The sequence below is a fragment of the Eretmochelys imbricata genome, chromosome 1, assembly GCF_965152235.1.
Source record: "Eretmochelys imbricata isolate rEreImb1 chromosome 1, rEreImb1.hap1, whole genome shotgun sequence".
Taxonomy (NCBI): Eukaryota; Metazoa; Chordata; order Testudines; family Cheloniidae; genus Eretmochelys; species Eretmochelys imbricata.
Window position 1 is genome coordinate 45643147 of NC_135572.1, and position 26230 is coordinate 45669376.

A 26230-nucleotide genomic window follows, 5' to 3' on the forward strand; every position below is an offset into this window, starting at 1 on the left:
ATATCCATTATAGCAGCCATGCTCCCCCTTCCTCATGGTTCTCTGTAAACCCTTGCAGAAGTTCTGGACTTGATTGCTGTCTTTGGAAGAGCTGCATGTCCAGTCCCATCTGTAGAAGAGTCGCTGGAATATAGACATCTACAAGATACTATTAGAGCAAATAAAGAAGAGGGGCTCTCCTGGAGATGTCCCAAATGCCTAGTCAAAACAAAGGAGCTGGCAAAAGTACCTAGCACAAGGGACCTCTGGAAATGCTCCCACTACCTGCTCATATTCTGATGATCTTGACTGTGTTTTGCAAGGAATGTCACCAGCAAACCTGAGAATTATGTGATGAATAGTTATCCATAAAAGACCCCAGACAAAACAGAAAGCATCCAAGACAACATGGCAACACCCCAAATCCCACCAAAAACCTGGAACCCATATTTGTCATGGGCTCCAACCAGAAGGAGATTTATCAGGGTAGCCAAGAACTATGAAACAGCAGATTTGGACATTACATGATAACCTCATGTGGACACATTGCTGTGGAGAAAATCTCTACCAGCAGCCAGACTGAAATTGCTGCAAAGGGGAGCTCTACCCGTAAATATTGTGTTCAGTATTATGACATAACTGCTTTGGGTGATTTAAACTACTTTTTCTTTCCTGACACCATACTTGACAGAGCTGGGAGTCTTCCACCTACTTGCATTTAACATCCCCCTCCCCAGCATGCTCAAAATGGTATCTACACTGGAGACTTATAGCTGTTAAGTTTTATTTCTCTACAGTATGATATCCTGCAACCACTAGCCACACTTATCACCTCCATACCACCCTTCTCAAGCTGCTTCCCATTCGTTCTCCCTTCCTCCCATTCATCCCTAGGTCAAAAAGTCAGCACCAGAGGAGCTTTAAATAAATAAATCAAACACATTGCAAGGCAAGCATGTTTATTTTAGAGGAAGATCCAGAAAGAGGAAAAAATAGTAGAAAAGGTACATTGGCTCATTTTCATCATTGCATTCAGTTTTAGTAAAGTTGAGATTTCTTGAGGTATTTGGCCCAAAACAGGTGATAGACACATTTCAGAAGGGATAAGACATTAAAAGGCATTTGGCTTTTAGAACAGCTATCCAGAACTCTTTTAACTTTGAAGTGTACTTTATGTAGGTATTATAAAAGAGAACTTAAGGCAAAGATAGTGGTGTGTCTTGTCACGCACCACACTGGAATGCACAGAAGCTCTCTCAGGATTGCCCATATATCTAGTGTAGGGGTCAGTAACCTTTTAGAAGTGGTGTGCCGAGTCTTCATTTATTCACTCTAATTTAAGGTTTCGCATGCCAATAATAAGAATCCATGCGATCCGTGCTGAGCTGCGCCCCTCTTGGCCCTGTCTGCACCCCTCACAGCTCCAGGCTGGGGCCAGAGGGCCACAGTTGGGGGCAGGTGCAGAGCCCCGTGCCAAGGCAAGGAGCAGAGCCCCAGGCTGGCAGCCAGGACCCCAGGCCAGCAGCAGAGCCCCCTGGACTGGTGGCCAGAACCCGGGGCTGGCAGCGAGCTGAGGGGGCTGGCAGCCAGAACCATGGCTTGCAGTGTGCTGGCGGCTGGTACCCCAGGCCAGCAGCGGAGCCCCTGGGACTGGTGGCCATGACCCGGGGCTGGCAGCAGGCTGAGTGGGGCCGGTGGACGGAGCCCTGGCTGCCAGCGGAGCCCCTGGACCAGTGGCCAGGACCCGGGCAGTGTGAGCGCCACTGAAAATCAGCTTACGTGCCGCCTTTGGCACGCGTGCCATAGATTGCCTACCCCTGATCTAGTGTTTCTGTTCCACTCGTGCACCATGTACGAGATAAATAGGATTGTTGGTAAATAGGAATGCTGTGTATCTTCCTGGTTTGCCCATTGCTTCAGGATTTTCCTCAGGGTAACATCTTCCAACGTGAGGATAAGCCTGCAGGGTTTCACATGGAATAACTAGCTGGCTGACTGCTGCCCCTATTCACACGTTCCTATAGCCCTCCACCTACCTGAAACCAGCATAGGCAACCAACTATCTTCACACCTACTCAAACTAGCACAGTTACTCAACCTTTGTTATAGAGGGCCTATACTAGAAGGGAAGTAATTTGACAAAACAATTTACCATTTCAAAGGGAACCTCTGCATGGGGGGAGAAGATGGGAATGACATTCCAAAATTGTGGAAAATAAATATTTTATCATTGTTGGCCTGGAGACTAGCATTGGTGCAATAAATACTTGTGCTTTTTCTGACTTTCCTTAGCACCTGTAATGCCATGGTGCTCACAAGAAGGGGAGATATCACCCACAGAGAAGGTGACAAATCTCTGAATGGGAGGTAGGGAGAAGAAACAAGAGAGGATCTGTTCCAGGAACTATTAAATTCATCCCAAAAGAAGGCCATGAAGGCAGAGTTGTGGAGGGATGGTTTTCTTGGTGCATTCTCTAAGGATCAAAAGAGATCAAATGGCCCTGGAAAGGGACATGATGCAGACCATGTACAGGCAAACACCTGTGATGGTGCACATTTGTTACAAAGGTCAAGATTTGCACCTCAATTGTCCAATGTCCTCTAAACTAAGTTCAGTCAACCTAATTATAGGCCCTTCCCACAACAATCAACCCCAGGAGATGGAGGAAGAGAAACCTTTTGAGATCATCACCTACAGCACTCCTTGACCATGCCTCCATTCCATTGGTCTTAAGTTTGCACCACATTCTTGCTTAATTGTTTTTGCTTTTATTCAAGATGCAGTTTGTTACCTGTAAAAAGAAAAGGAGTACTTGTGGCACCTTAGAGACTAACAAATTTATTTGAGCATAAGCTTTCGTGAGCTACAGCTCACTTCATTGGATGCATGCAATGGCAAATGCAGGGGGGAGATTTTATATACACAGAGAACATGAAACAATGGGTGTTACCATACACACTGTAATGAGAGTGATCAGGTAAGGTGAGCTATTACCAGCAGGAGAGGAAAAAAAACCTTTTGTAGTGATAATCAAGGTGGGCCATTTCCAGCAGTTGACAAGAACATGTGAGGAACAGTGGGGGGGGGGAGGGGGGTGGTAAAACATGGGGAAGTAGTTTTACTTTGTGTAATGACACATCCATTCCCAGTCTTTATTCAAGCCTAATGTTATGGTATACAATTTGCAAATTAATTCCAATTCAGCAGTCTCTTGTTGAAGTCTGTTTTTGAAGTTTTTTTGTTGAAGAATTGCCACTTTTAGGTCTGGAACCGAGTGACCAGAGAAGTTGAAGTGTTCTCCAACTGGTTTTTGAATGTTATAATTCTTGATGTCTGATTTGTGTCCATTTATTCTTTTATGTACAGACTGCCCGGTTTGGACAATGTACATGGCAGAGGGGCATTGCTGGCACATGTTGGCATATATTACATTGGTAGATGTGCAGGTGAACGAGCCTCTGATAGTGTGGCTGATGTGATTAGGCCCTATGATGGTGTCCCCTGAATAGATATGTGGACAGAGTTGGCAACAGGCTTTGTTGCAAGGATAGGTTCCTTGGTTACTGTTTTTGTTGCGTGGTTGCTGGTGAGTATTTGCTTCAGGTTCGGGGGCTGTCTGTAAGCAAGGACTGGCCTACCTCCCAAGATCTGTGAGAGTGATAGGTCGTCCTTCAAAATAGGCTGTAGATGAACTTTTGAATTTAAATGTTCAAGTTTTTTAAAATCAGGTTTGTTTTTGTTAAAATTGTTTTTAACTAAAATAGTTAAATAAAATATTTAAAAAAAATTAAATCGACTGTCAGCCAGGTCAACATGAGAAACTTAAAATATTGGCTTCTGCAGCTGACTCTGTCATCTTCACCTTCATTTCCTATTTGTTCATAATCTGGAAAAGAAAAACAAGGTTTTCTGCTTTTTCAGGTCCCAAATGATTTCTCAAATTTGGAGTGAATTAGTCCAAAGGAAGAAAATTTTCTTTCTACACCGGCAGAAGAAGCTACTGCTGTTAAAAGTGAAATGATCACTTCAGCAGTCTCTGAATCCAGTTCACTGGTGTGACTTTCTTTAAAACATGATCAGCAAACATATATTTCTTGAATGGTTCACCCTTAGCTCTGAAGTTTATTATAGTTGGCATTATGGAGGGATGATTGCTGGATGTCCATGTCATAGCCAACTCCTCTTTTTCAGCAGTTAAGGTTTGACCCTGGTACCCAGTACTGAGAATATTTGCAAGAAAATGAGCTGGAGATGGTGCTTGTCCCATTCGTTTTTTTAATTCTCGTAATTTAACTCTGTCATTGCATATTTCTCTTTTTAAGATCTCACTTAGTTCCTTCCAAATTTCAACAGCGTCAGCAATAAAACATTTCCCTGCATTTTGTTGAAGGCTACAGAAATAAGCTTCAGGGTACTCAGCATGTGTTCAGCATTTCTCTTAAGCCCAATGTTGAGAACTTTGACTGTGACAGTGCCATCTATTTTTTCACAATTTTTTTCACAAACTGTCATCACATTAGACCAGATCTTGATATAGTGCTCAAAACAGTCCACTACTGAGTTCTATCGCACATCTTATGGGAGAGTTAGCTTGGTTCCTACCACTTTTTTCAGAGCAGCTGCTGCAAAGTGGTTGTTACAGAAGTATTTTGCAATTTCAAAAACCTTAGCCTTTATTTCTGGAACAGTGAAGTCTTTGACTAGGAGGTGCATCAGATGAGCACTGCAACTGTGTGTTATTAGCTTGGGACTCTCTTCTAAATAATTTCTTCTCATCTTGGATACATTTGTAGCATTATCTGTGACCAAGCTGCATACTAGACATTTGAACTTTTTTTAAGTTTGTTATAGCTTTTACTGCTACTTCTTATAAGTATTCTGCTGTGTATACATTTCCTGATGTATCAGTTGTTTCTGTAAGGAAGACATTCCCTTCTTCTGTTGTCACACAAGCACGTACAACAGGATTAGTGTGGGCATTGCTCCACCCATCAAGACTCAGGTTAACGATTTCACCCTCTAGACCTTTTGCACACTGCTCAATTTCTTTCATACACTATATCCAGAAATTTGCCTGCAACATCTGCTCTGTTGGGTGGACTGTATCCTGGTTTTAATGACTGACCCATGTTAATGAAGTGTGGGTTCTCAATCAAAAAGAAAGGAGAGTTTGTTACATAAACAAACTGGGCAATTTTTTAATCAATTACCTCTTTTTGTAATCTGCTGGTTCTTATCACAAATTTATGTATAGTTGTTTCTGGATGACAGATTTTTTTTTTCTTTTTGCTACAGGTGATATACTGTGGCTATGTGACATATGTGCTGAGACTGAAACATTATCGTTGGCAGATAACTCTGAAACTATAAAAAGAAAAGGAGTACTTGTGGCACCTTAGAGACTAACAAATTTATTTGAGCATAAGCTTTCGTGAGCTACAGCTCACTTTATTGGATGCATTCAGTGATGAAATGAGCTGTAGCTCACGAAAGCTTATGCTCAAATAAATTTGTTAGTCTCTAAGGTGCCACAAGTACTCCTTTTCTTTTTGCGAATACAGACTAACACGGCTGCTACTCTGAAATCTGAAACTATCGAAAATCATGGTGATCTTGAAGGTGGATAGTCTTCAGAATCCTGTATGTTGAGGATGGATTCTCCTAAACAAAATAAATCAATGCAGTTATTTAATTATTATTACCATACTGCTCATTTAGTATTACTCATTGCATTCACTGACACTCAGTTCTATTTTAAAGGTGAAATTGTAAAAGGAAGATCTGCCTATTTCAGCTATTTATTTTTTATCACAACTGCATCTAAAATGATAGTGCCATAGAGTAACAATTATATTTTTTTTGCTCAAACATGAGAATTCAAGAATAGTCCAGAAGGAAGACAGGCAATTCTTAAGAAAGAAGTATGAAATAAAAAAGTTTACCAACCTGAAGATCGTGCATGTTCAGATATGTTCCTTTCATTGTCTTCAACGCAGCTTCCTCCTGAGAAGGAACACTTCTCATGATGTTGCTTCATTCGGGCAACCAGGCCTTGCATTTCTTTGTTGCAATATTTGCATTTTGCAGGCATGCCTGTCTTACCCAGAGGTAGAGGAATTTCATTAAAATATTCCCAAAACTGGGTCTCTTCTATGGCCTACTGCCATTATAGTTTTCCCTTCTAGTGAGAGAATGGTATGGTAGATCTCAAATCAATGAAGGCTACACTCAGAAAGACCTCAAGACTTCTGGAATATGCTGCTCAAACAGTTTCACTTTTTTTCTACTGCCTGTCCCTCCCTTCTCACATTTATCTCCAGACTCTCCTTGTCCTGATGTATTCCGCCCCCAACAATCTTATATTCATTGAACTTTTTGAAACTTTGCACTTTTAGAGAGAGGTAAGGGATTGACTCTGTGTACACAAATTTGCAGAGGGACAATAGGGTTGAGGTCTGTTATTTCTCACCTCTATATTATTTATTTAAAACATTTTTGCTTTAACAAGCATATTATCTCTGGAGACGCAAATCCACAGTTTGAGAACTGCAAAACTAAGCATCTCTGGTGGTATCTTCTAGACTGAGCACTGAGTCCCATTGAGTAGATAGATTAACCTAAATAATCTGTACAGAAGCCCCTGGAACCCAATAAGGTCCATGAACTATTGGAACTCATTTACAAAACTTTTCTTAAACGTTACATGACTATATTGTCTGATACTATAGAATCAGAATTTATAATCCCTATTCCATGATGAGATATCTTTGAGCTATAATGTATCTTTAGGTTTTTTCCTCAAAAAGCATTTTATCAAAAAAATCTGATTTTTTTTATTTTTTTTAAATCATTGATTTTTATCCACCCTGCTCAGCAGTGTCTCCTCCATGCTGCCTGACAGCAGTTCGAAAATGGCACTGACAAAATTAATGGATGCCAGCAGAGGAATATGGGGAGTTTGTTAATTTGAACCCTCCCCCACACATCCAAATTTCCTGCGTTTTCCAGTAGGCATCCACCTACTGAAAAATCATCCTACTGAAGAGGCATCCACAACAAGAAAAATCACAAAACATGGATTTTTGTGGTGGAACAGTGCACCATGGGATATCTACCCAGAATACTGAGCAAATAGTGCAGAGCTGTGTGGATATAAAGAATAACAGATAGAGGCACCTTAGGCTGGCATGACAAACTGGTGTGGGTGCACTTCAGTTTGATGTAGTTAATTTGCTGCACTCACAGCGAACAAACTAATGCGATGTAACATCCCTGTGTCGACAGGGCCCTAATGTGTTCACTTTAGAATTTGTAATGTGCTGAGGATGCAATAGTTATCAATGCGATATAAATGCCCAGAGAGCTTCTGCAACATTACTGTGTTCCTCTCATAAAATCATGCTGATTGACTTTAAGAGCAATACCACACTTGGATATTTTAAGGGTTAGATCAATTATTCCAACTTGGACTGAATTTACACCTAAAGAGTTTGTGTCTCTGCCTATACATTTGAGATTATGTAACAGTCAGCTTTAAGACCAGTTTCTGCCTGCTGGCTAATCATTTCCTCAGAGCACATAACTTTGTTAGGAGTATTGAAAACCGTTTCCACCTAAATCCCTATTTTATTTCACTGTGATTAGGACAGTCTTGTTTTTTCCCCTCCCCTCTATATATACTGTTTTAGGATTTTGTACTGCTACCTGTTATGTAGAAGGCATTCCAGATACTTACATAAAATAGATCGACAATAGCAAAATCCATAGAGAACTTCTTGGAGACAAAAAGAAAAGGAGGACTTGTGGCACCTTAGAGACTAACCAATTTATTTGAGCATGAGCTTTCGTGAGCTACAGCTCACTTCATCGGACACTTGGAGACACTTGCTCTACTATCTTTTCTGGTTATAGAAAGCTCTGCTTGGCTTAGTGCTGTTTTGATTGGGGGGAAACGGAAAGAGAAGGAGAGAAGTGGGTTAGTTTTGAAAGTTATTCTAGTTATGATGGAAAAACTATGTCAAAGGGGAAGGTTTAGTAGTATTTCATGAAAGTAGTCAGGTTAAATTTCTCTGATTTCCTCTGGAAATATTCTTATACTTTGCTTTGTCCTTGGTGCTCTCATGCTTTGTGATCTGCATTGTCCCAGAGGAGCACGATTTTCTTAGCATTAGATGAAATATGGTCTTTAATGCAGCTGATACCTGATCTATTAGTTAGTATGAAGATTAAGACAATGACCTTAATCTGGCTATGGAAGTGGACTCTCACCCAGCTGAGGGACTAGAGCACAGGCTTGATGTGCTCATGGAGGAGGCGGGCAGCTGCATTTTGTTCCTGCTGGAGCCTTTCCATTGATTTCACTTGTAGTTTGAGATCAATAAATAAACTAAGATCTAAGATTTTGCTCATCCCCCTCATCTGAATACCATTCAGATATTTAAAATACAGTGAGCCTGCTATCCTCATAATTAGTACACGCACAGTGGATCACACTGTTTGTGAGTTACTTGGGCAGGTGGAGTTTCCTATCCCATCTAGAAATGCATTACCTTATGATTGCCACTTTCTGTGGTGGGTATTCAATGTCAATGGTGCTGTATAAATAGTACTGATAATGGGCTGTAGTAAATATGGGGCCTTGGTCAGAATATTTGTTGTCTGTAAATCAAATGAAAATTCCTCAAAGATAATTTCTTCCAAGTAAATGTGCATGTCAGTGTGACATAAAATCTCAGTTAACGTGTGTGAATTCATTTTAAAATAAAGCTTCTTCACTAAGAAAGAGCAGACTAACAAAACTACAGTGATTGATTTATTGGGGCGGGGGGAAGTTTTGAGGATTTTGTTGGTAGAGCACTTATGGCAAAGCTAATTATTTGAGTGAGTTTTAAGTTTTATAGGTAGAAACAAGTGGTTGTTCAATAACAAATTCAATTAATATTTAAAACATGAGGGGAAAATATGGTTCATATTTGCTGTTAGTGATTGGGGTCTAGAAATTAGATCATATGAGTGACAGTGTGGCATGTCAGAATACAGTGGGACGAAGGCTTTCATTAATAGTTTTTGTAATACTGAACTTTTTCTAAAACTCTGCCTAGCTTCAGAAATTGCTTACTATGGACCCAATAAAGAGAATTACCTCAGAACAGGCTATGCAGGATCCTTATTTCTTAGAAGATCCACTTCCCACATCTGAGTAAGTGGTCGGTTTATTAATCCATTAGCATGTTCAGATATTTTTTTATGTATGCACTTTGTTTACTGCTTACTATGAATATATACCTATGTGTGTGAATAATGAATTAAATACCTTCTGTCTGACAAGTAAAGAAAAAACTATAATAACTAAAATGCCATTTGAGGTTTTTAAAATTAAGTAGCGTTCCTATTAATCTCTTGCTTTATGAAACTTTGATCCTGTTAGTCACAGCACTAATCCTGTTATTCACTGACAGGGTGATTATGCATGCTACAGATCTTTGTGGACAACTGCTAAGTGCCTGCAGGTCCAGTTCTCTGTTCTAGAATGCCAGATGACATTTAGTAATTAGTTTACATTTTTCCATCTTATCCTTTGTTGTAAATTCAGTAGATGGGAGGTGGGGGAATGGGGGAGAAATAGTATTGTCTCTCTGTACTGTCATACTTCACAGCTTAAATCCATTTTCCGTGGACACACTTTCTTTTCAACTGCACAGGGAGATTTCTAAACATAAGAAAGCTTACCAACAAAAAGGGTGAACAGTCTATGATAAAGCATCCTAAGATGGCCAGCCAGTGCTTGAGTGGCCTTGTTTTAGAAAGGCCAGTAGCATATGCTGCGTATCATTCCTTTTTTCATTATTAAGGGAAGAATTTATAAAATGTGTTATGTATATTTATAACAGTTAATTAAAATGAAATTAATTCAGCTCAGCTTAGTGAAATATTTATAACGGCTCCTGACCTGTCTTTTATATTCTGATGCTGTCGTGCAAGTGGTTTGGTTTTGCAGAAACTGCTCTTAGGTCAATATTCTTTTCCCTCCACCTTAAATTAGCAGCATTTTAATACAAAATGAATAGCATGTTCGCAGGTACAGAGGCTAGTTATAAATAAAGGTATATCCATATGATTACGAGTGGAGAAATCTTAGCTTGGTTAGCAGTAACAAATTCATTCATGTATGTCCATGAGTTTAAGGTGACAGACCACATACCTCCAAAGGCTTCCACATCATGTCACAGTTAATTTTTTTTTATTTCATAATGGTGTTTTTAACTTCTTGACCACAATTATTGACTACTTAATGTAGTTCAACATTTTATGGATTTCTTTATACCTGGATGAAGGGAACTACATTATGCACTTCTAGAGGAATTGACTCTGGTATCTAACAGGACTCTTCCATCTCTCCAACTCCAGTCTGGTCACCACATTATCCAGAAACACTGACAAATTGGGAGTTGGGAAGAGAATAGAAATGGCCAAAAAGTTAAAACAAATACAAGGCTAAGTAAATTATGTTATTAAGAAGGGGTAAACTTCTTGACAGTAAGATATATTAGGCTGTGGCTCAGGAAATTTAAAAGTAGACCGGACAAAATACTAGATCTTGATCTACGACTAACCTCTCTGATTCTAGGCAGATATACCAAGTCTGCTAACTTGTTTTTGCAGTGTTTTTGCAGGTTGTCAGATCCCCTACCCAAAACGAGAATTTTTAACAGAAGAAGAACCTGATGATAAAGGAGACAAAGTAAGTATTAAAATACAGTATTGTCTTGTCTCCTTGAGCTTTACCTCGGTATTTCACATTTGCTGCTCTTGTACTGCTTCTGAGTTGAAATTTTTCTTTTTGTTTAACCAATTGAGAAGAACCAGCAGCAGCAGCAGGGCAATAACCATACTAATGGAACTGGTCATCCAGGGAACCAAGACAACAGTCATACACAGGGACCCCCATTGAAAAAAGTGAGAGTTGTTCCTCCTACCACTACCTCAGGTGGACTTATTATGACCTCAGACTATCAGGTATTTCAACTTCAATTTTCCATATATTATATATTTGGCTCTTGTGTATTGTAACTTAGAAGAAACTACTTACAGTGCAACTCTACTCTAAAAACTATTCTGAATAATGGCATGGTGGGGTTCCGTATTTATTGTATCTCAGCTTCTTTCAGATCAAGTGCGCTCAATTAAAAAAATAAGAATTTTTTTTCAAACTCTCAATCCTGCAACTTCAACTTCTGAGGCGAATCAAGTTAGGAGTGGCAAGGAAACAATAACTTTTAGTGATTATTATTTATTAGTATTACCTTAGTACCTAGAAGCCCGAGTCACAGAGCAGGACCTCATTGTGGTAGGCGCAGTGCAAACAAGAGACAACAGATGGATACAGACAGATCAGGGATTATAAGAAAATAATGAGACAGTATTGGTCAGCATGATATAGGGAGTCATCTCAGGACAAGAGCAGCCTAACTCTTGTCAAGCTGGAAAAGAAGAGTTTCAAGGAGTGTTTGAAGAAGGATACTGTAGGGCAGCATGGGAGAAAGTATGAAGGTGCTTGTTTGAAAATTTAACAAGTGGGCCAGGGAGGCAGGAGCTGACATCTCAATAGTGAACAACAGATGATAGCTAGGGTGGGATGAGCAGTGAAGAGCCTTGAATGTAAAGAAAAGCAGTTTGTTTTGTGATAGAGAAGAGGGAGCCAGTGGAAGGATGCAAAGGGGGTGGGATGATGTGGTCAAAGTGATAGGCTACGAAAATGATTTGAAGCAGCATTCTGAATGGATATGACTTGGGCAAAGTTGCATTTGCCAGAGAAAAGGACATTGCAGTAGCTGAGATGCGAGATGAGAGCCTAGAAGTGAGTTTTAGCTGTGTGGATGGACTAAACAAGGTCATACCTTAGAGCAGCTATGCAGAAAAATTGGCTAGATTTAGACATAGGTGAGGACCTAGAGAGAGGTCATAGTCAAAGCTGGTGCCCTGATTATGGGCCTGAGTCATAGGCAGGATGGGGTGGTCCACAGTGATTGACAAGCAAGGTAACAGGCAGGCTTGTGGGGGAAGATTAAGAGCTCTGTTTTAGCCATGTTGAGATGAGCCGAAGTCTAGCAACAGACAGAGATTTTAATTTGGACAAAAGTAGACCTTTCTGAAGTAGAGAGGTACATCTGTGAGTGATCAGCGTAGAGATGGTGGTTGGATTTGTGTTTGTGGATGAGATTACCCAGAGATAAGACATAGAGGGAGAAGAGAAAGGGACCGAGGTGAGAGCCTTTGAAGCAGTGGAACAGTTTCTACAGAAAGTTGGAGGGAAGATGTAGAGGATTTTCCAAAGGACATTCTGAAGGAGCGATTAGAGAAGTAGGAGAGGACAGAGTCATGGATGCCAAGTGAGGACAAGATTTCAAGAAGAAGAGCATGCTCAACAGTGTCACAGGTGGCTGACCAGAATGGAGTACTGATTTTGAGCTTTGCCTAGAGAATAGGTCATTAGAGACTTTGAGAGTAGTTTTGGTGGACCGCAAGTGGCAGAAGCTGGATTGGAAGGGGTCTAAGATGGAATAGGTGGAGAGGAACTCCAGACAGTGATTGTCTGGAACAGGGAACAGGAGATGGGTGGTTAGTTGGAGACGCCAGTGGGGTCAATGATGGGTTTTTCAAAATGAGGAAATAAAGCATGTTTATATTGTGAAAGATATAACACTTGAGGAAAGTGAGAGGTTAGATCCTCTGTCCCTGTAAGATAGCTGCTGTCAGTTTGCTTGCCATACCCCATTTACTACTACATAAAACAAGAATGAAAATCCAATAACTTGGAAATAATCAGCTTTTAAAAGGTTTCAGGGTAACAGCCGTGTTAGTCTGTATTCGCAAAAAGAAAAGGAGTACTTGTGGCACCTTAGAGTACCACAAGGTGCCACAAGTACTCCTTTTCTTTTTGCGAATACAGACTAACACGGCTGTTACTCTGAAACCTGTCATTATGCAAGGCACTGCATTTAGCCGTATGGAAAAGTCTCTAAGGTGCCACAAGTACTCCTTTTCTTTCAGCTTTTAAAACTGGTTCTTGGGATCATTGACTAGGTGTACTCAGGTAGCCCAGTGGTATGTCCCAGATTCTCATAAAGTGTATAGTTTTCCCCCTGGCTCTGCACACATAAAGGTATAAGAACCTAACAATGTAAAGGCAAGTCATTTTGCAGGAGCTGAATGTCATGAGCTCCATAGCCAAATGACCCCAAATTTTCTCCACTAATTCTACCCCAGGTCTTCAGCTAGTGTATCAATTTTCAGGTCCATTTCACTATGCATGTGGGTTTTAGAGCACTTTGAATAATCAGTTCTAAACAGAAAGTTCTGTTCAACCTTAACCACTGTGCAGCAGGGCTGCCTCAGAATGTAACTATAATATTCTATCCCTCAGTGGAGTGTGTATTCACAAAATATTTTCCAACACGAGGGTTGATCCCTCTTAAACCTGCAGGCAGCTAAGTCAGTTGCTATCCAGAGATTGTTTTGGCATCATTTCTGCCGGAGTCTCTGAAGAAAGCAGATGCCGCAGAACCTCTTGTCTCTCTCCCCTGCTGACTGACATAGCTAAGGAAAAGAGGTGTAGAGGGCTTGTGTGTTGGGGCAGGGTAGCTCCACTTGCTTGCACTATTGACCCCACTTCACAGTGGCAGCTGACCTGAGCGCATGGGAATCAGAGCAAACCCAAGCTACCTCTCCTGTGAGCATGGATTGAAGTCTACAAGCTGGGCCAAGGGGCTCCGAATCACCCTCAGTGTACCCAGGGATTGCTTAGGGATTCCACCTATCACCCACATCTAGGTTCAGGCAAGCTGTGCTCCTTCCTCAGCTTTCTCACTCCACTGACATCCGTACCAAGCTTACTGCCTGACAGGGTAGTGTTTTTCAGCAAGGGCCATATAGGGGGATTTTTGCTTGGAGTAGTGGTAACTGCCCCTTCACTGTCTCAGCAGCTCTTGCAAGTGCTTTGGCTCCTCTTGACTGCTCACCTTTATGCCATGCCTTTGAAAGGCATATTGTTTGACTTTCAAAAATTCAATCTATTTTCCCCAGAATTTGAGGAAGGCAAGGATGATATTGCACTCATGAGTTGACATATAGTAAATAAGGCAGGTGGAAGGAACTGACAAAAGCACTGAGGCCAAAGCAATTAAATGCCACTACTGATGGACACACATCTCTCTGAGTCTCCCCCTAAGATCCTTCAACCCAAGGAGGCAGGAGAAAATTTTAAAATACACCATTGTTTTGACCAAACACCTGTCCCTTGGTTCTCTCATACTGTTACATCTGAGCCCAGTGAGGGAAATAACTATCCCTTGAGGAGGTTTACTAAGACATCCCCTCAGCAGCTAAATCCTTCGTTTAATCTCTCTGAAGCAAGCTGGCCTATAAATTCTCCCCCTACACAACCTTTTCTGTCATGCATAAAAGCAATTAGGTAAGGATTTTTACAGGTATATAGACTTCCGTGTCCCTTGGTTTCAGACGTGTCAACTTACACATTTAATGTGACAACACTGAAATGAATTGAAGCAGTCCTGTCCCTGGAGGATGTAACAAGCTTTTGTCTTATGAGGAGAGGGTTAATGGTGTTTGGAGGTAGAGCAGGCTGGGTTGTTTGGAATTTTTACTTTTGTTTTTAAAAGTCACTTGTTGCTCTACATGATGTGAACACGGAGTCATCTTGTAATTGGCCACATAAAATAAATAAGCAACATTTTTCAGTAGTCATATTGTGAAAGCCTATCTATTAATTATATTATAAATAAAGCATTCATGGCCAATTTTAAACTTCAAAGTTTTTTTCCAGTTCCTGCATACTTGGGGCACATTTTGCCAAAAAGTACACCCAGAGATTTTTGCACTGTTAAATGTATCCTTTACTTATTATACAGAACTGGATCATTTGATGGCTGATCTGTTACTCTGACACTTCTCATTAAGTGAGTAGTGTGTCTGTCAAGAGTGAAGATAAATGTCATAACAGCTCAGCCATCATGTGAGCTATGATGTACAGCAATGCTAATTTATTTCTGCTGGCTGAAAGTACGGTTATAACCATTTCGTATCCTATCCACACCACACACTTAGAGAGTGAATCAGTCCCTTAAATGCACGTGTGGAAAGTATCCACCTACCTTGCTTTATAAAGGGCATCCCTTTATTTTTATTTTCCCAGTATGTAGCCATCTCAATATATTTACTGAATCTAACTTAACTTCTGATCTAAATGAAGACTCATGAAACGCAGGAGTTTAAGTGCTTAAACTAAAGAAATAAATCCCACATCAATTACAGCCTTTTAAACTGTAACAATTAAACAAATACATCCTTTTATTTATTTATTTATTTTTGTATCTCCCATTTGGTCCTAGGCAGATTATATGGGTACAAAATTTTGGCTTGATTTTGAGCTCTTTGGGGCAGAGACTATCTCTTCTTGACTGTCTAGAGAACATCTACCTTATAGTGAATGCTCCAGTAAACCAAAATTAATCTCATATGCAAAGGTCTCCCAGATAAACTTCCTTGAATTATAATTGATATTAAATACACAACAAACCTCCCAAATATGTTCTCTTGGAGGGGAAAGAAAACCCCAATGGAGAGCACCTAGGATATTTTTGACTGTCAGGTTTTTTTTTGTTTTTTTTTTTTTAACACACTGATGTACCACAGTGGTGAGCATAAGATGTCTGGATAGTTGAATAGACATTGGTGACATGACAGATATGAACGGTTCAGAATGGGTAACAAACAGCATTACTTGTTACTAGCTCTCAATCAGATATTCCTGGTGCTCATATCCTTAGTTACTGCAATCAAAATAAGTAGAACACTGTAAATACAAGTGATTGATATACTGTACTGTAGTACCTGTTAATTATTGCCACACACAGCATAGAGACCTCAAAAAATGAATGGGCATTTTATTTGTATTATAAATGCATCCACTGTAGGGATCAATTCTCTTCTCCTTCATTGTTTCCAGCGTTCCAATCCCCATGCTGCATATCCCAACCCTGGACCAAGCACATCGCAGCCACAGAGCAGCATGGGATATTCAACTACCTCCCAGCAGCCTCCACAGTACTCACATCAGACGCACCGGTACTGAGCTGCACCTGAATAATGTCAGTGCACTGTTGCTAATGCTGTAGGACTGGCCATGCAGCTGTCTGCCTGGAATCTGGCTTGGGCCACAAGAATGTACTGTACAACCACACCTTCAAAATGTCTGATAGCCAAGTTCCACCACTTTTCACAGAATGGAGTAGTGGCTCCCAAATTGTACCTGTTTTGGGGTTAGACTTGAAAAGAAAGTGCTAGCACAGTTTGTGTTGTGGATATGCTACTTCCATAGTTTACTTGACATGGTTCAGACTGACCAATGCATTTTTTTCAGTGACAGTCTGTAGCAGTTGAAGCTGTGAAATGTGCTAGGGGCAAGCATTTTTTTTATTGTATGTGGTGAATTCTCTTGATGTAACAACATTATCTGACCAATAGTACACAAAATTCTTTAACTGGTACTTGAAGCATACAGTATATGTTAACATGGCAAAAAAGCAAAATAACCGTGACTCTAATTGAGATAATTTTGATATACATTTATTTTTAGTGACTTTTGTGCGTTGGTTCATTTTCCACATTGATCAATGTTTTATGACCAACAAAATTGCTACAATAAGATTTTTTAATAGATGAGAACATTTGCATTTTTCCAGCAGATTATAAGCCTCCCAAAGATTAATTTCCAACATATAAATTTGTTTTTGTTTTTAAATCTATGACTTGACTGGTATTAAAGCTGCTATTCGATAGTAAAATAGGTTTGTTGTCATTGATATAAACATGTTTGGTTCAGCAAACAAACTGAAATGATTGTCATAGACAGTGTTTTATTTTTCCTATTCGTGTTGCTGATTTGTGAGCATGCTTTGGGATTACAAAAGCATGAATTATATTTCCTAAAAAGGTGCGGCATCCATTCAGATATTTCGTCATGATTTTTGAGAGATGGATTGGTGTAGTGGATTTTAAATTTTGTTCAGTTAATTATTTTTTAAATATTTTCGCACGTTATTAGGGATGCCCTTATTACAGCAAAGGATGAGGTGTTAGGAGAGCCTTAGAATTTGAGGAAAAACTATAACATACAATGTACTGTATCAAACTATTTTACATGAATGACGCAAGTATTCTGAATAAAAAACTGAACATTGTTAAAAACAAGGTGTTATGTAATAAATTTATTTTTCATAAATCTGCATATGAACTTTGCTTGTATTCCTTGTTATCAACAGACATGAAATACTTTAATACACTAACATCCATATAGGCACTGTCTGAATAAATCAGTTCAGTTTCTTAGTTCAACAGTAATTTCTATAGCGAGTAGAGAGGTTTCTCTTAACTGTTGCATCTCATCCATTTAAGTATTACAAGAACTACTATAACCCTCTTACTGATTACCCTTTTATAACCATGTGCAGATAATCAGCTATGCTGTACTGAGTTACAAAATATTAACTACATTTTATCGATGATGCAACTGGTCCTACACAGAATCTAGAGATACTAGTATCCATAAAACCACATCTAAGGTTTTCCTTATTCATTTGTCATGTTGGTATCTAATCCCACAATGCTGTCTCATGGGGCCAGCATCCCCCTCTGCTTACACCACCTTTTTCTACAGGTGAAAGTGTTCAGTATTATTCCAGTGTGATGATGCCATTATATTACATGAAGGCTTATTCATTGAGATGCCTATGGTAATGTCGAGGAAAGTTTAAATCACAGATAAGGTGAGGAGTGGACCAAGTATCAAATTGGAATAAAGGATATGAGTAAACAAGAGAAAATCGATGTGTTCAAAATATTTAATATGTTTGGATGTTAATGTTGATTTTTCAGTAAGTCTTGGTGCTCTGGGGAAGTTCCAGAAGACTGGAAGAAAGCTAATATTGTGCCAATATTTTAAAACGGTAAATAGAATGACCCAGGTAATTATAGGTTTGACAGTTTGACTTTGATCCTAGACAAGATAATGGATTGGTTGATATGGGACTTGATTAATAAAAAAAATAAAGGAAGGTAATGTAATTTATTCCAGTCAACATGAGTTTAGGGAAATAGATCCTATCAAACTAACAATTTTTTTTTCTTTTTGATGAGATTACAAGTTTGGTTGATGAAAGTAACAGTGTTGATATAATAGACTTATGTAAGGTGTTTGACTTGGTACCTTGAGAGACTTTAATTAAAAAACTAAAATGATATAAAATCAACCTGGCACACATCAAATGGATTAAAAGCTGGCTAACTAATAGATCTCAAAATATAGCTGTAAATGGGGAAAAATCGAAAGGGTGTGGTTTCTAGTGGGATCCTGCAGGGATTTGTTCTTGGCCTTCTGCTAGTCAACATTTTATGAATGACCTGAAAGAAAACATTTTCAGATGACAGAAAAATTGGGTGAATGGTATAAAAAAAATCTGGATCACTTAAGCTGGGTGCAAGCAAACAATGCATTTTAATATATCTAAGTTTAAATGTACACAGTTGGAATAAAGAAAGTAGGCCATACTTAGAGGATGGGGAATTCTATCTTGTAAAGCAGTAACTCTGAAAAAGTTTTGGGGGTCATGATGGCTAATCAGCCGAACATGAAGTGTCAGTGCAAAGCTGTGGCCAAAAGGCTAATACAGTCCTTGGATGCATAAACAGGTTAATATAAAATAGGATTAGAGAGGTTATTTTGACACTGTTGCGACCGCTGCTGGAATACTGTGTCTAGTTCTGGTGTCCACCATTGAAGAAGCACGTTAATAAATTGGAAAAGGTTCAGAGAGGAGCTACAACAATGATTAAAGAATTAGAACCCATACTTTATTCTTTGAGTTCTTGCTCATGTCCAGTCCATATTAGGTTTGTGTGCTCGCCACATGCACCGGTGCTGGAAGTTTTTCCCTGAGCAGTATCCGTAGGGGACCGGCTCTGGCACCCTCTGGAGTGGTGCCTGCATGGCGTGGTATAAGGGGCGCTGCTGGCTCCCCCTACCCTCAGTTCCTTCTTTCCTCCAGTGTCAGTGCTTGAAGTTCTGCTGCTTCAGCCAGCTTTCACTTAGTTCCGTGTGTCTCATGAATGTTTTTTTGTAAAATAGTTATATATAGTTCTAGTTGGTTGGTCCCAAAGGGGACTCAGCCTAAGGACCGGGCATGCCCCAATCGCCAGGCTTTAAACCATGCGATCATTGTAAGCGGCCAAAGCCCATCGGCAACCTGTACGTTAGCTGTTTAAGGTGTCTAGGAGAAGGACACACAAGTGACAATTGTTGCATCTTTAAGTCGTTTAAACCCAGAACAAAAAAGGAGAGACCTCTATCTCAGGGTACGCCTGATGGAGCTAGCGCTGATCCTTGCACTGGAGCAAGGTCCAACTCAACCCCAAGCACCACAGCATCAGTACGGAACGCCCTGCAGGTGCTGTCTACGAGCTGGCACCAATCCCCAGCCAAGAAGCCCAAGAGGTCCACGAGGGGAAGATCTCCCACTTCCCGTAAGGGAAAGGAGCGGGCCGGAGAAGAGCCAAGACCTGTGCTGGACGGCTCAACACGTCTGTCAGGGAGTAGGACCCCAGCTCATGTCAAGCAGTCGAGCCCCTCCCATACTCTGCCTGCCACAGTGGACGGTGACGAGGGCCTCTGTCAGTTCAAAGTCCCATCGATGCCCGAGGCCCTGCAGGCAGCACAGGAGATCCTGACACTACTGGTGCCGCCCACACCGGCTCTGGCGGTACCCAAGCCCAGGAGTAAATCCGCCTTGGGACCGTTCCGAGTCCCTGCCTCCGCAGCGCCACTCCCCATTGTGGGGGACATCCCGCCAGTGCTCACCCGCATGGAGCAGTCATGCCTCGGACTTTGGGAGCCAGGCTCAGACAAGCCCTGTTCAGTTTCCGGACCCTGGGCACCAACAGCAGGATTTGAGGCACAGCTCACTGGTAACCTGGCACAGACCTGCGGAGGCATGTGCCCCCTGGCATGAGGATCGAGACTGACCCATTGGGTCTCCAACGTCTTGGCACCAGTCCTGCGACCGATCGGCGGAATGGGGTCACCGGTCCCACGCCTGATGGCGCCCGTCGCCGAGATGCGAATCTGCTCGATCGGGAAGATTCCATTGACGACCGGCCCACTCCGACTCCCAGTCCCGCTCTAGATCCCAGTACATGTCAAACAGTGTGAGGCGTAGATCACCGATCTACCTAAACAGATCTGCCGAATGCTGAAGATCCATGGGGTCCCATGAGAGGAACTCGTCCCAATCTGACAGGTTGGTATCGCACAGTGGCCGGCTCCATGGTGAGTAGGGCCGCTGGGCCAGCTGGTCATGGTCACTCCGGAGCATCCATTCCGCTCACGACTCCGGTGCTGATCAGGAATCCCTGGGAGCAGGACAGGCCCTGGCACCAGTGGTACTGTCAACCTCATCGGCACCACAACTGACCCCGTGGCCTCCAAGGCAATGACCGGCAGCGTGGTATCCCCAGAATCCAGGGGGGTTACCCAGCCTTCCCAGGCCACCCGATCAGTGGCGGGATCCTCAGATAGGCCATAAGCTGCAGCATTCACCCTCCTCCGGAGGTGGAGGCCCCATAGGGGAAGACCCCCCAGGCCCATGAGAACCTAGGAGAGCAGCCAGTTGGACCACCAGGGGATGTGGTGGATCCCTTGGCACTGGCTTTGTCCTCATCATCGCCAGACAAAGTGATTACGGGTCCCCCTCACCCAGTTCTGCAAGATGATGCCAAGGCTCATCAGGAGCTTTAGAAGAGGGTCGCCTCTAACCCAGGGCTTCAGGCAGAAGAACTTGAGGAGCCATAGGACTCATTCTTCGACGTCCTTTGCTCCACAGCACCCGCTAGAGTGGCTTTACCCCAACAGAAGGGGGTATTGAAAATAATTAATGCCTTAAGGCAAATCCCCTCCTCCCTGCCACCCATCTCAAAAAGGGCTGAGTGCAAATATTTTGTGCCAGCTAAAGGCCATGAGTATCTCTATGCTCACCTGGCCCCAAACTCCCTTGTACTTGAAGCTGTTAACTAGAGGGAGAGGCAGTGTCAACCCGGTGCTAAGCCCAAGAATAAAGACTCGAAGAGACTGCATCTGTTTGGGTGAAAAATTTATTCGTCTTCCAGCTTTCAGTTGAGAGAGGCCAACCACCAAGTCCTCCTTGGCTGCTATGACTACATGTGGCAGTCTATGACCAAATTCGAGGTCTCGCTGCCCAAAGGGTCCAAGAAGGAATTCCGGGCGATCCTCAAAGAGGGTACGGCTGCAGCGAGAGCAGCCCTCCAAGCAACCTCGGATACAGCAAACTCCATGGCTCGCACCATGGTCTCGGCCATCATGCAAAGGGCGTCCTGGCTGCTCCTTTCGGGTCTGTCAGCAGAGGCTCAGCAATCAATGCAGGACCTCCCCTTCGATGGCCAGGCCCTGTTTGCAGAACAGGCGGACGGTAAACTGCATGGCCTAAAGGTCTCCCTCACTACCCTGAAAACTCTGGGGCTGTATGTTACTGGTCCAGCCTGTAAGCGGTTAAAACCACAGCAATCTCAGGGCCAAGAGAATCAGTCCTGCCAGGAACCCCCTCCCATAAGAAGTGTAGGGGCTACAAGTGCTGCCTGAGCCACCCACCTTTACCCTCTGCCCAGTCAGGCTTGACCCGCAATAAGCAGAGGGGCAAGCAAGCATTTTGAGGGTGCGCCCGAGGGCAACCTAGCAGATTATATCCCGGATCCGTATGTCCTGCTGTTCTCCAATCACCTTTCTTTTTTCCTCCCTGCATCAACTACTATAACTTCAGACCACTGGGTCCTCAATACTGTGGCAAAGGGTTATACCCTACAGTTTACTTCCCCACCCCCCAGCTCCCTTTCCCCATTCCTCTTCAGGGATCCTTCTCATGAAAGTCTCCTCACGCTGGAGGTAAAGGGGTTGCTACAATTGGGTGCTGCAAGAGGCACTCCATCTCTGGGACTTCTGCATCAGCCACAAAATCCGTCTGGAAGTTTGTCATTTCCCTGGTGTCAAGCTCACACTAGTGGATCACCTCAGCAGGGACTTCTCTCACCATGAGTGGTCGCTCCACCCAGAGGTGGGGAACTCCCCAAGTGGACCTATTCGCCACCAGTCTAAACAGGAAATGTCATAGATTTTGTTCGCGGCCAGGCCTGGGCAAGGACTCCCTCTCCGATGCCTTTCTCCTGTTGTGGTCAGGGAACCTGATGTACACGTTCCCTCCAATTCCTCTCATCAGTAGGGTCATGGCAAAAAATCAAGAGAGACAAGACCCAGGTTTTAATGATTGCCCCGGTGTGGCCTTGCCAGCACTGCTTTGGCACGCTCATGAACCTGGCAGCAGCCCCTCCCTGACCCCTGCCCAACCGACCAGACCTGCTGTCTCAGGACCATGGTCGGCTCCTGCACCCCAACCTCATGTCCTTCCACCTCTCGGCGTGGATGCTGAGTGGTTGAACCCAGAGGAGCAGATCCGCTCAGATGAGGTCCAGCAGGTCCTCCTGGGAAGCAGGAAGCCCTCAATTAGCATGGCTTACCTGGCCAAGTGGATGAGGTTTTCCCACTGGGTGTCCGAGCGTGGCATCACTCCCTTGCATTCTTCCAGACAGTCTATTTTAGACTACCTGCTTCATCTGAGGAACCAGGGCCTGGCACACTCTTCCATTCGAGTGCATCTCACAGCCATCTCCGCTTTTCACCCACCGATCCAGGGCCAGATGGTGTTTTCCCATGACATGACGGTCAGATTCTTGAGATTCTCGAGAGACACTTCCCACAGGTATGGACTCCTGTCCCGCAGTGGGATCTTAACTTGGTCCTCTCTAGGCTCACTGGCCCGCCCTTTAAGCCGCTGGATTCCTGCTCCCTTTCCCACCTGTCATGGAAAGTCGTGTTGCTGGTGGCGGTGATGTCAGCAAGATGAAATGAAAGCCTTGACCTCAGGACTCCTGTACATTGTCTTCTACAAAGATAAGGTTCAGTTGCGGCCCCTTCCTGCCAAAGGTGGTCTCCACCTTCCATATGAACCAGGACATCTTCCTCCCTGTGTTCTGTCCCAAACCGCACAAGACCAGTGAGGAGAGGTGTCTTCACTCCCTGGACGTTTGGAGGGTGTTGGCTTTTTACTTAGAATGTGCCAAGCCTTTCCGAAAATTGACTCAACTCTTCATCGCTATAGTGGATAGGATGAAGGGTCACCCGGTGTCCTTGCAGAGGATTTCCAATTGGATCACCTCGTTCATAAGGACCTGTTATGACCTGGTGAGGGTTCCGCCGCCACCAGTTGTCAGAGCCCAATTGACTAGAGCTCGGGCATCTTTGGTGACTTTCCTGGTGCACATCCCTATCCAGGACATCTGTAGAGCCGCAACGTGGTCCTCTGTTCACATTTACCGCTCATTATGCCATCACTCAGCAGGCCAGGGACGGTGCTGGGTTCGGCAGAGCTGTGTTGCAGTCTACACGTCCGTGAATTCCTACCCACTTCCAGGGGTACTGCTTTGGGGTCACCTAATATGGAATGGACATGAGCAAGCACTCGAAGAAAAGACAGTTACCTTTTCCGTAACTGGTGTTCTTCGAGATGTGTTGCTCATGTCCATTCCACAATTCTTCCTCCTTCCCCAAAGTCAGAGTTTCTGGCAAGAAGGAACTGAGGGTGAGGGGAGCCGGCAGCGCCCCTTACACTGCATCATGCGGGCCCTCTTACACTCGAGAGGGCGCCAGAGCCAGTCCCCTACGGATACTGTTAAGGGAAAATTTCCAGCACTAGTGCATGTGGCGAGCACACACCCCTAATATGGACTGGACTCGAAGAACACCAGTTATGGAAAAGGTAACTGTCTTTTATAGTGTGCTCAATCCATTTAGCTTAGAAGAGAGATGGTTAAGGGGTGACTTGCTTCAGTCTATAAGTACCTACATGGGGAACAAAGCTTTAATAATGGGCTCTTCAATCTAGTAGAGAAAGGTATAACAGGATTGAATGGCTGGAAGTTGAAGCTAGACAAATTCAGACTGGAAATAAGGCATGAACTTCAACAATGAGGATAATTAACCATTGGAACAATATGACAAGAGCTGGAACAATATGACAAGATGGATTCTCTGACGCTGGCAATTTTTAAATCAAGATTGGATGTTTTTCTGAAAGATATGCTATGTAGGTATTATTTTGGTGACGTTCTCTGGCCTGTGTTATACAAGAGGTCAGACTAGATGATCACAGTGGTCCCTTCTGGTCGTGGAATCTGTGAATCTAGAATTTGTTTAAATACAGTTTCTTTAAATTGAATTTAGATCTAATGCCCAGTCCTCTTCTTTGTAGGGGAGTTTAAATAAGTAAAGTATGTAGCTTTCCCTGATATTTGGAATAAAAGCAAATACAGTTTATGGAACACCCTACACATAGCTAATTTTTCTCTTTTCATTCATACATGAATGAGAGCGGCTTTGAGGCGATCATACTTTTTTTCATGTTGCTAGACCTCTAGCCTGGACTGAAACTGCAAGTAAGATGTTTAATTTCACCAGAAGTTTTATATGACCCAGAATATTGCTTACCTAACTTTTTGGTTTATTTAGCAGGTTTTTAAACACTAATGCAGGTTGTTATATTTGATGTCAGTATATTGTGGAAATTTCCCAAACTTCAAATGTTTTAAGTAGTGGGTTCAACTAAAAATGATAGGTTCTCTAAAGAGAAATACTTTTTTTCCCAACTAACGAAAAAAAAGTGCTGTTAATTTGCATTTTAATTTAATTTTCTTATTAACAAACATGTCTGAGATGAAGAATTTCAGCTTCTGTCAGCTGACAACAATATAATTTAGTTTTATATTATAAGATAACTTTATAGTGGTTTCATTAATGCCTTGTACTTTTAGTAGATATATTGCAATTTATATCAACAAAGCAGGATCCTAAAGGGGACTATCTTAATAGCTTAACTTGTCTTGGGGGGTGAGGGTTTGCACTAGGTTTTTTCTTGCAATTTGAGGGAAACAAGAATGTTTTAAAGTGCTTTATGTAACCTCTGATATCCAGTAATACAGAGTTTGGTCAAATTAATTTTAGTCTTATCCCTGACGGTCATAAATTATATACCCTATCAAATATGAGGCTCTTATTTTCACTTTTAAAATATTGAGGCTTTAAAGTATTCATTCCAAATAATAAAATTGTTCACTTCTTTTGTCAGACCTTGAAATATAGAAAAAGCTTTCTGATTAGACACATTTTTGGTTGGGAAAAAATGAATTTTAATCAAAATACTCCCTATATAATGACCAACTTTTCTAGAAATGATGACCCAAATTCACCACTTCGTAACACTCCAGAAGTCAGTGGAGTAGTGCGTGCTCCCTGGGACCAGGATTTTACCATATCAGTTGTACTGGCACATTTCTATCCCTAATGAACATTCTTTTCTTTTGTTTGTTTTCAGATTATTTATTTTCCAGCTGTACAGTACATACCTCAGGCAGATAACCTGATAAATAGCTATGAATTGATCAGTCTTGTTTCGTTATTTTTCAGACAGGTTTGTGTTATGTATTTTAAGAAAATAGCTTTGAGCGTGCTGGCTAGAACATTTAAGCAATATTATTAATGTATTTTTGAGAGAAATTGTGTTGATTTGGAAGACAAAAACTTAACAAATTGCACTCCCACAGAGTATCTTTCCTTGTAATTTAGAGCTTTGGCACGAGGGACGGGCATTTCAAAGCTGTTTACTTTTCAACAGATAATCTGGGCCAGTTTGAGTTTATTCCCAAGAGCAACTTCATGGAGGTTTCGTTTAGTTTAGTCTTATTATTCTAGAAATTATTCTCCCTTTAACATCGTGTTGGAAATGGACCATAAGTTTATAGCACTGATCACCAGTTTAAATATACTATTTGCACTTTAAGCTTGATGGGGAAGCGGGAGTATATTCTACGGCAAGGTGACAACGTTTTCATAGCAGAGACAGTGCTATTGGACTCCAATATTCTGCCCTTCATTGGTTTCATTTGAGCTTGGTGTGTGATGTAATTATAGATACTGTGACAGGGTCGGGCCAGATGGCTATAGGAGAGTAATAGAAGGCAGATATATTAGCCCCAGGCTAAGTAGGTCCCTTTTCCCTGGGT

At 42.1% G+C, this 26230-nt stretch overlaps 1 protein-coding gene across 4 annotated transcripts in view; it reads left to right on the top strand.

Annotated features, from left to right (window-relative positions):
• The window catches only part of CDK8 (cyclin dependent kinase 8), a 198210-nt gene extending 180933 nt beyond the window's left edge, over positions 1 to 17277 (top strand). For 3 of the 4 annotated variants that reach the window (XM_077809605.1, XM_077809624.1, XM_077809633.1), the window contains 4 exons: positions 9082 to 9179; positions 10643 to 10721; positions 10838 to 10996; positions 16005 to 17277. In XM_077809605.1, the coding sequence (XP_077665731.1) occupies positions 9082 to 9179; positions 10643 to 10721; positions 10838 to 10996; positions 16005 to 16130 (462 nt within the window). In that variant the 3' untranslated portion in view covers positions 16131 to 17277. The remainder of the gene's footprint in view (positions 1 to 9081; positions 9180 to 10642; positions 10722 to 10837; positions 10997 to 16004) is intronic. The other variant, XM_077809614.1, reaches the window with a different exon arrangement.
• The last annotated feature ends 8953 nt before the right edge of the window (positions 17278 to 26230 follow it).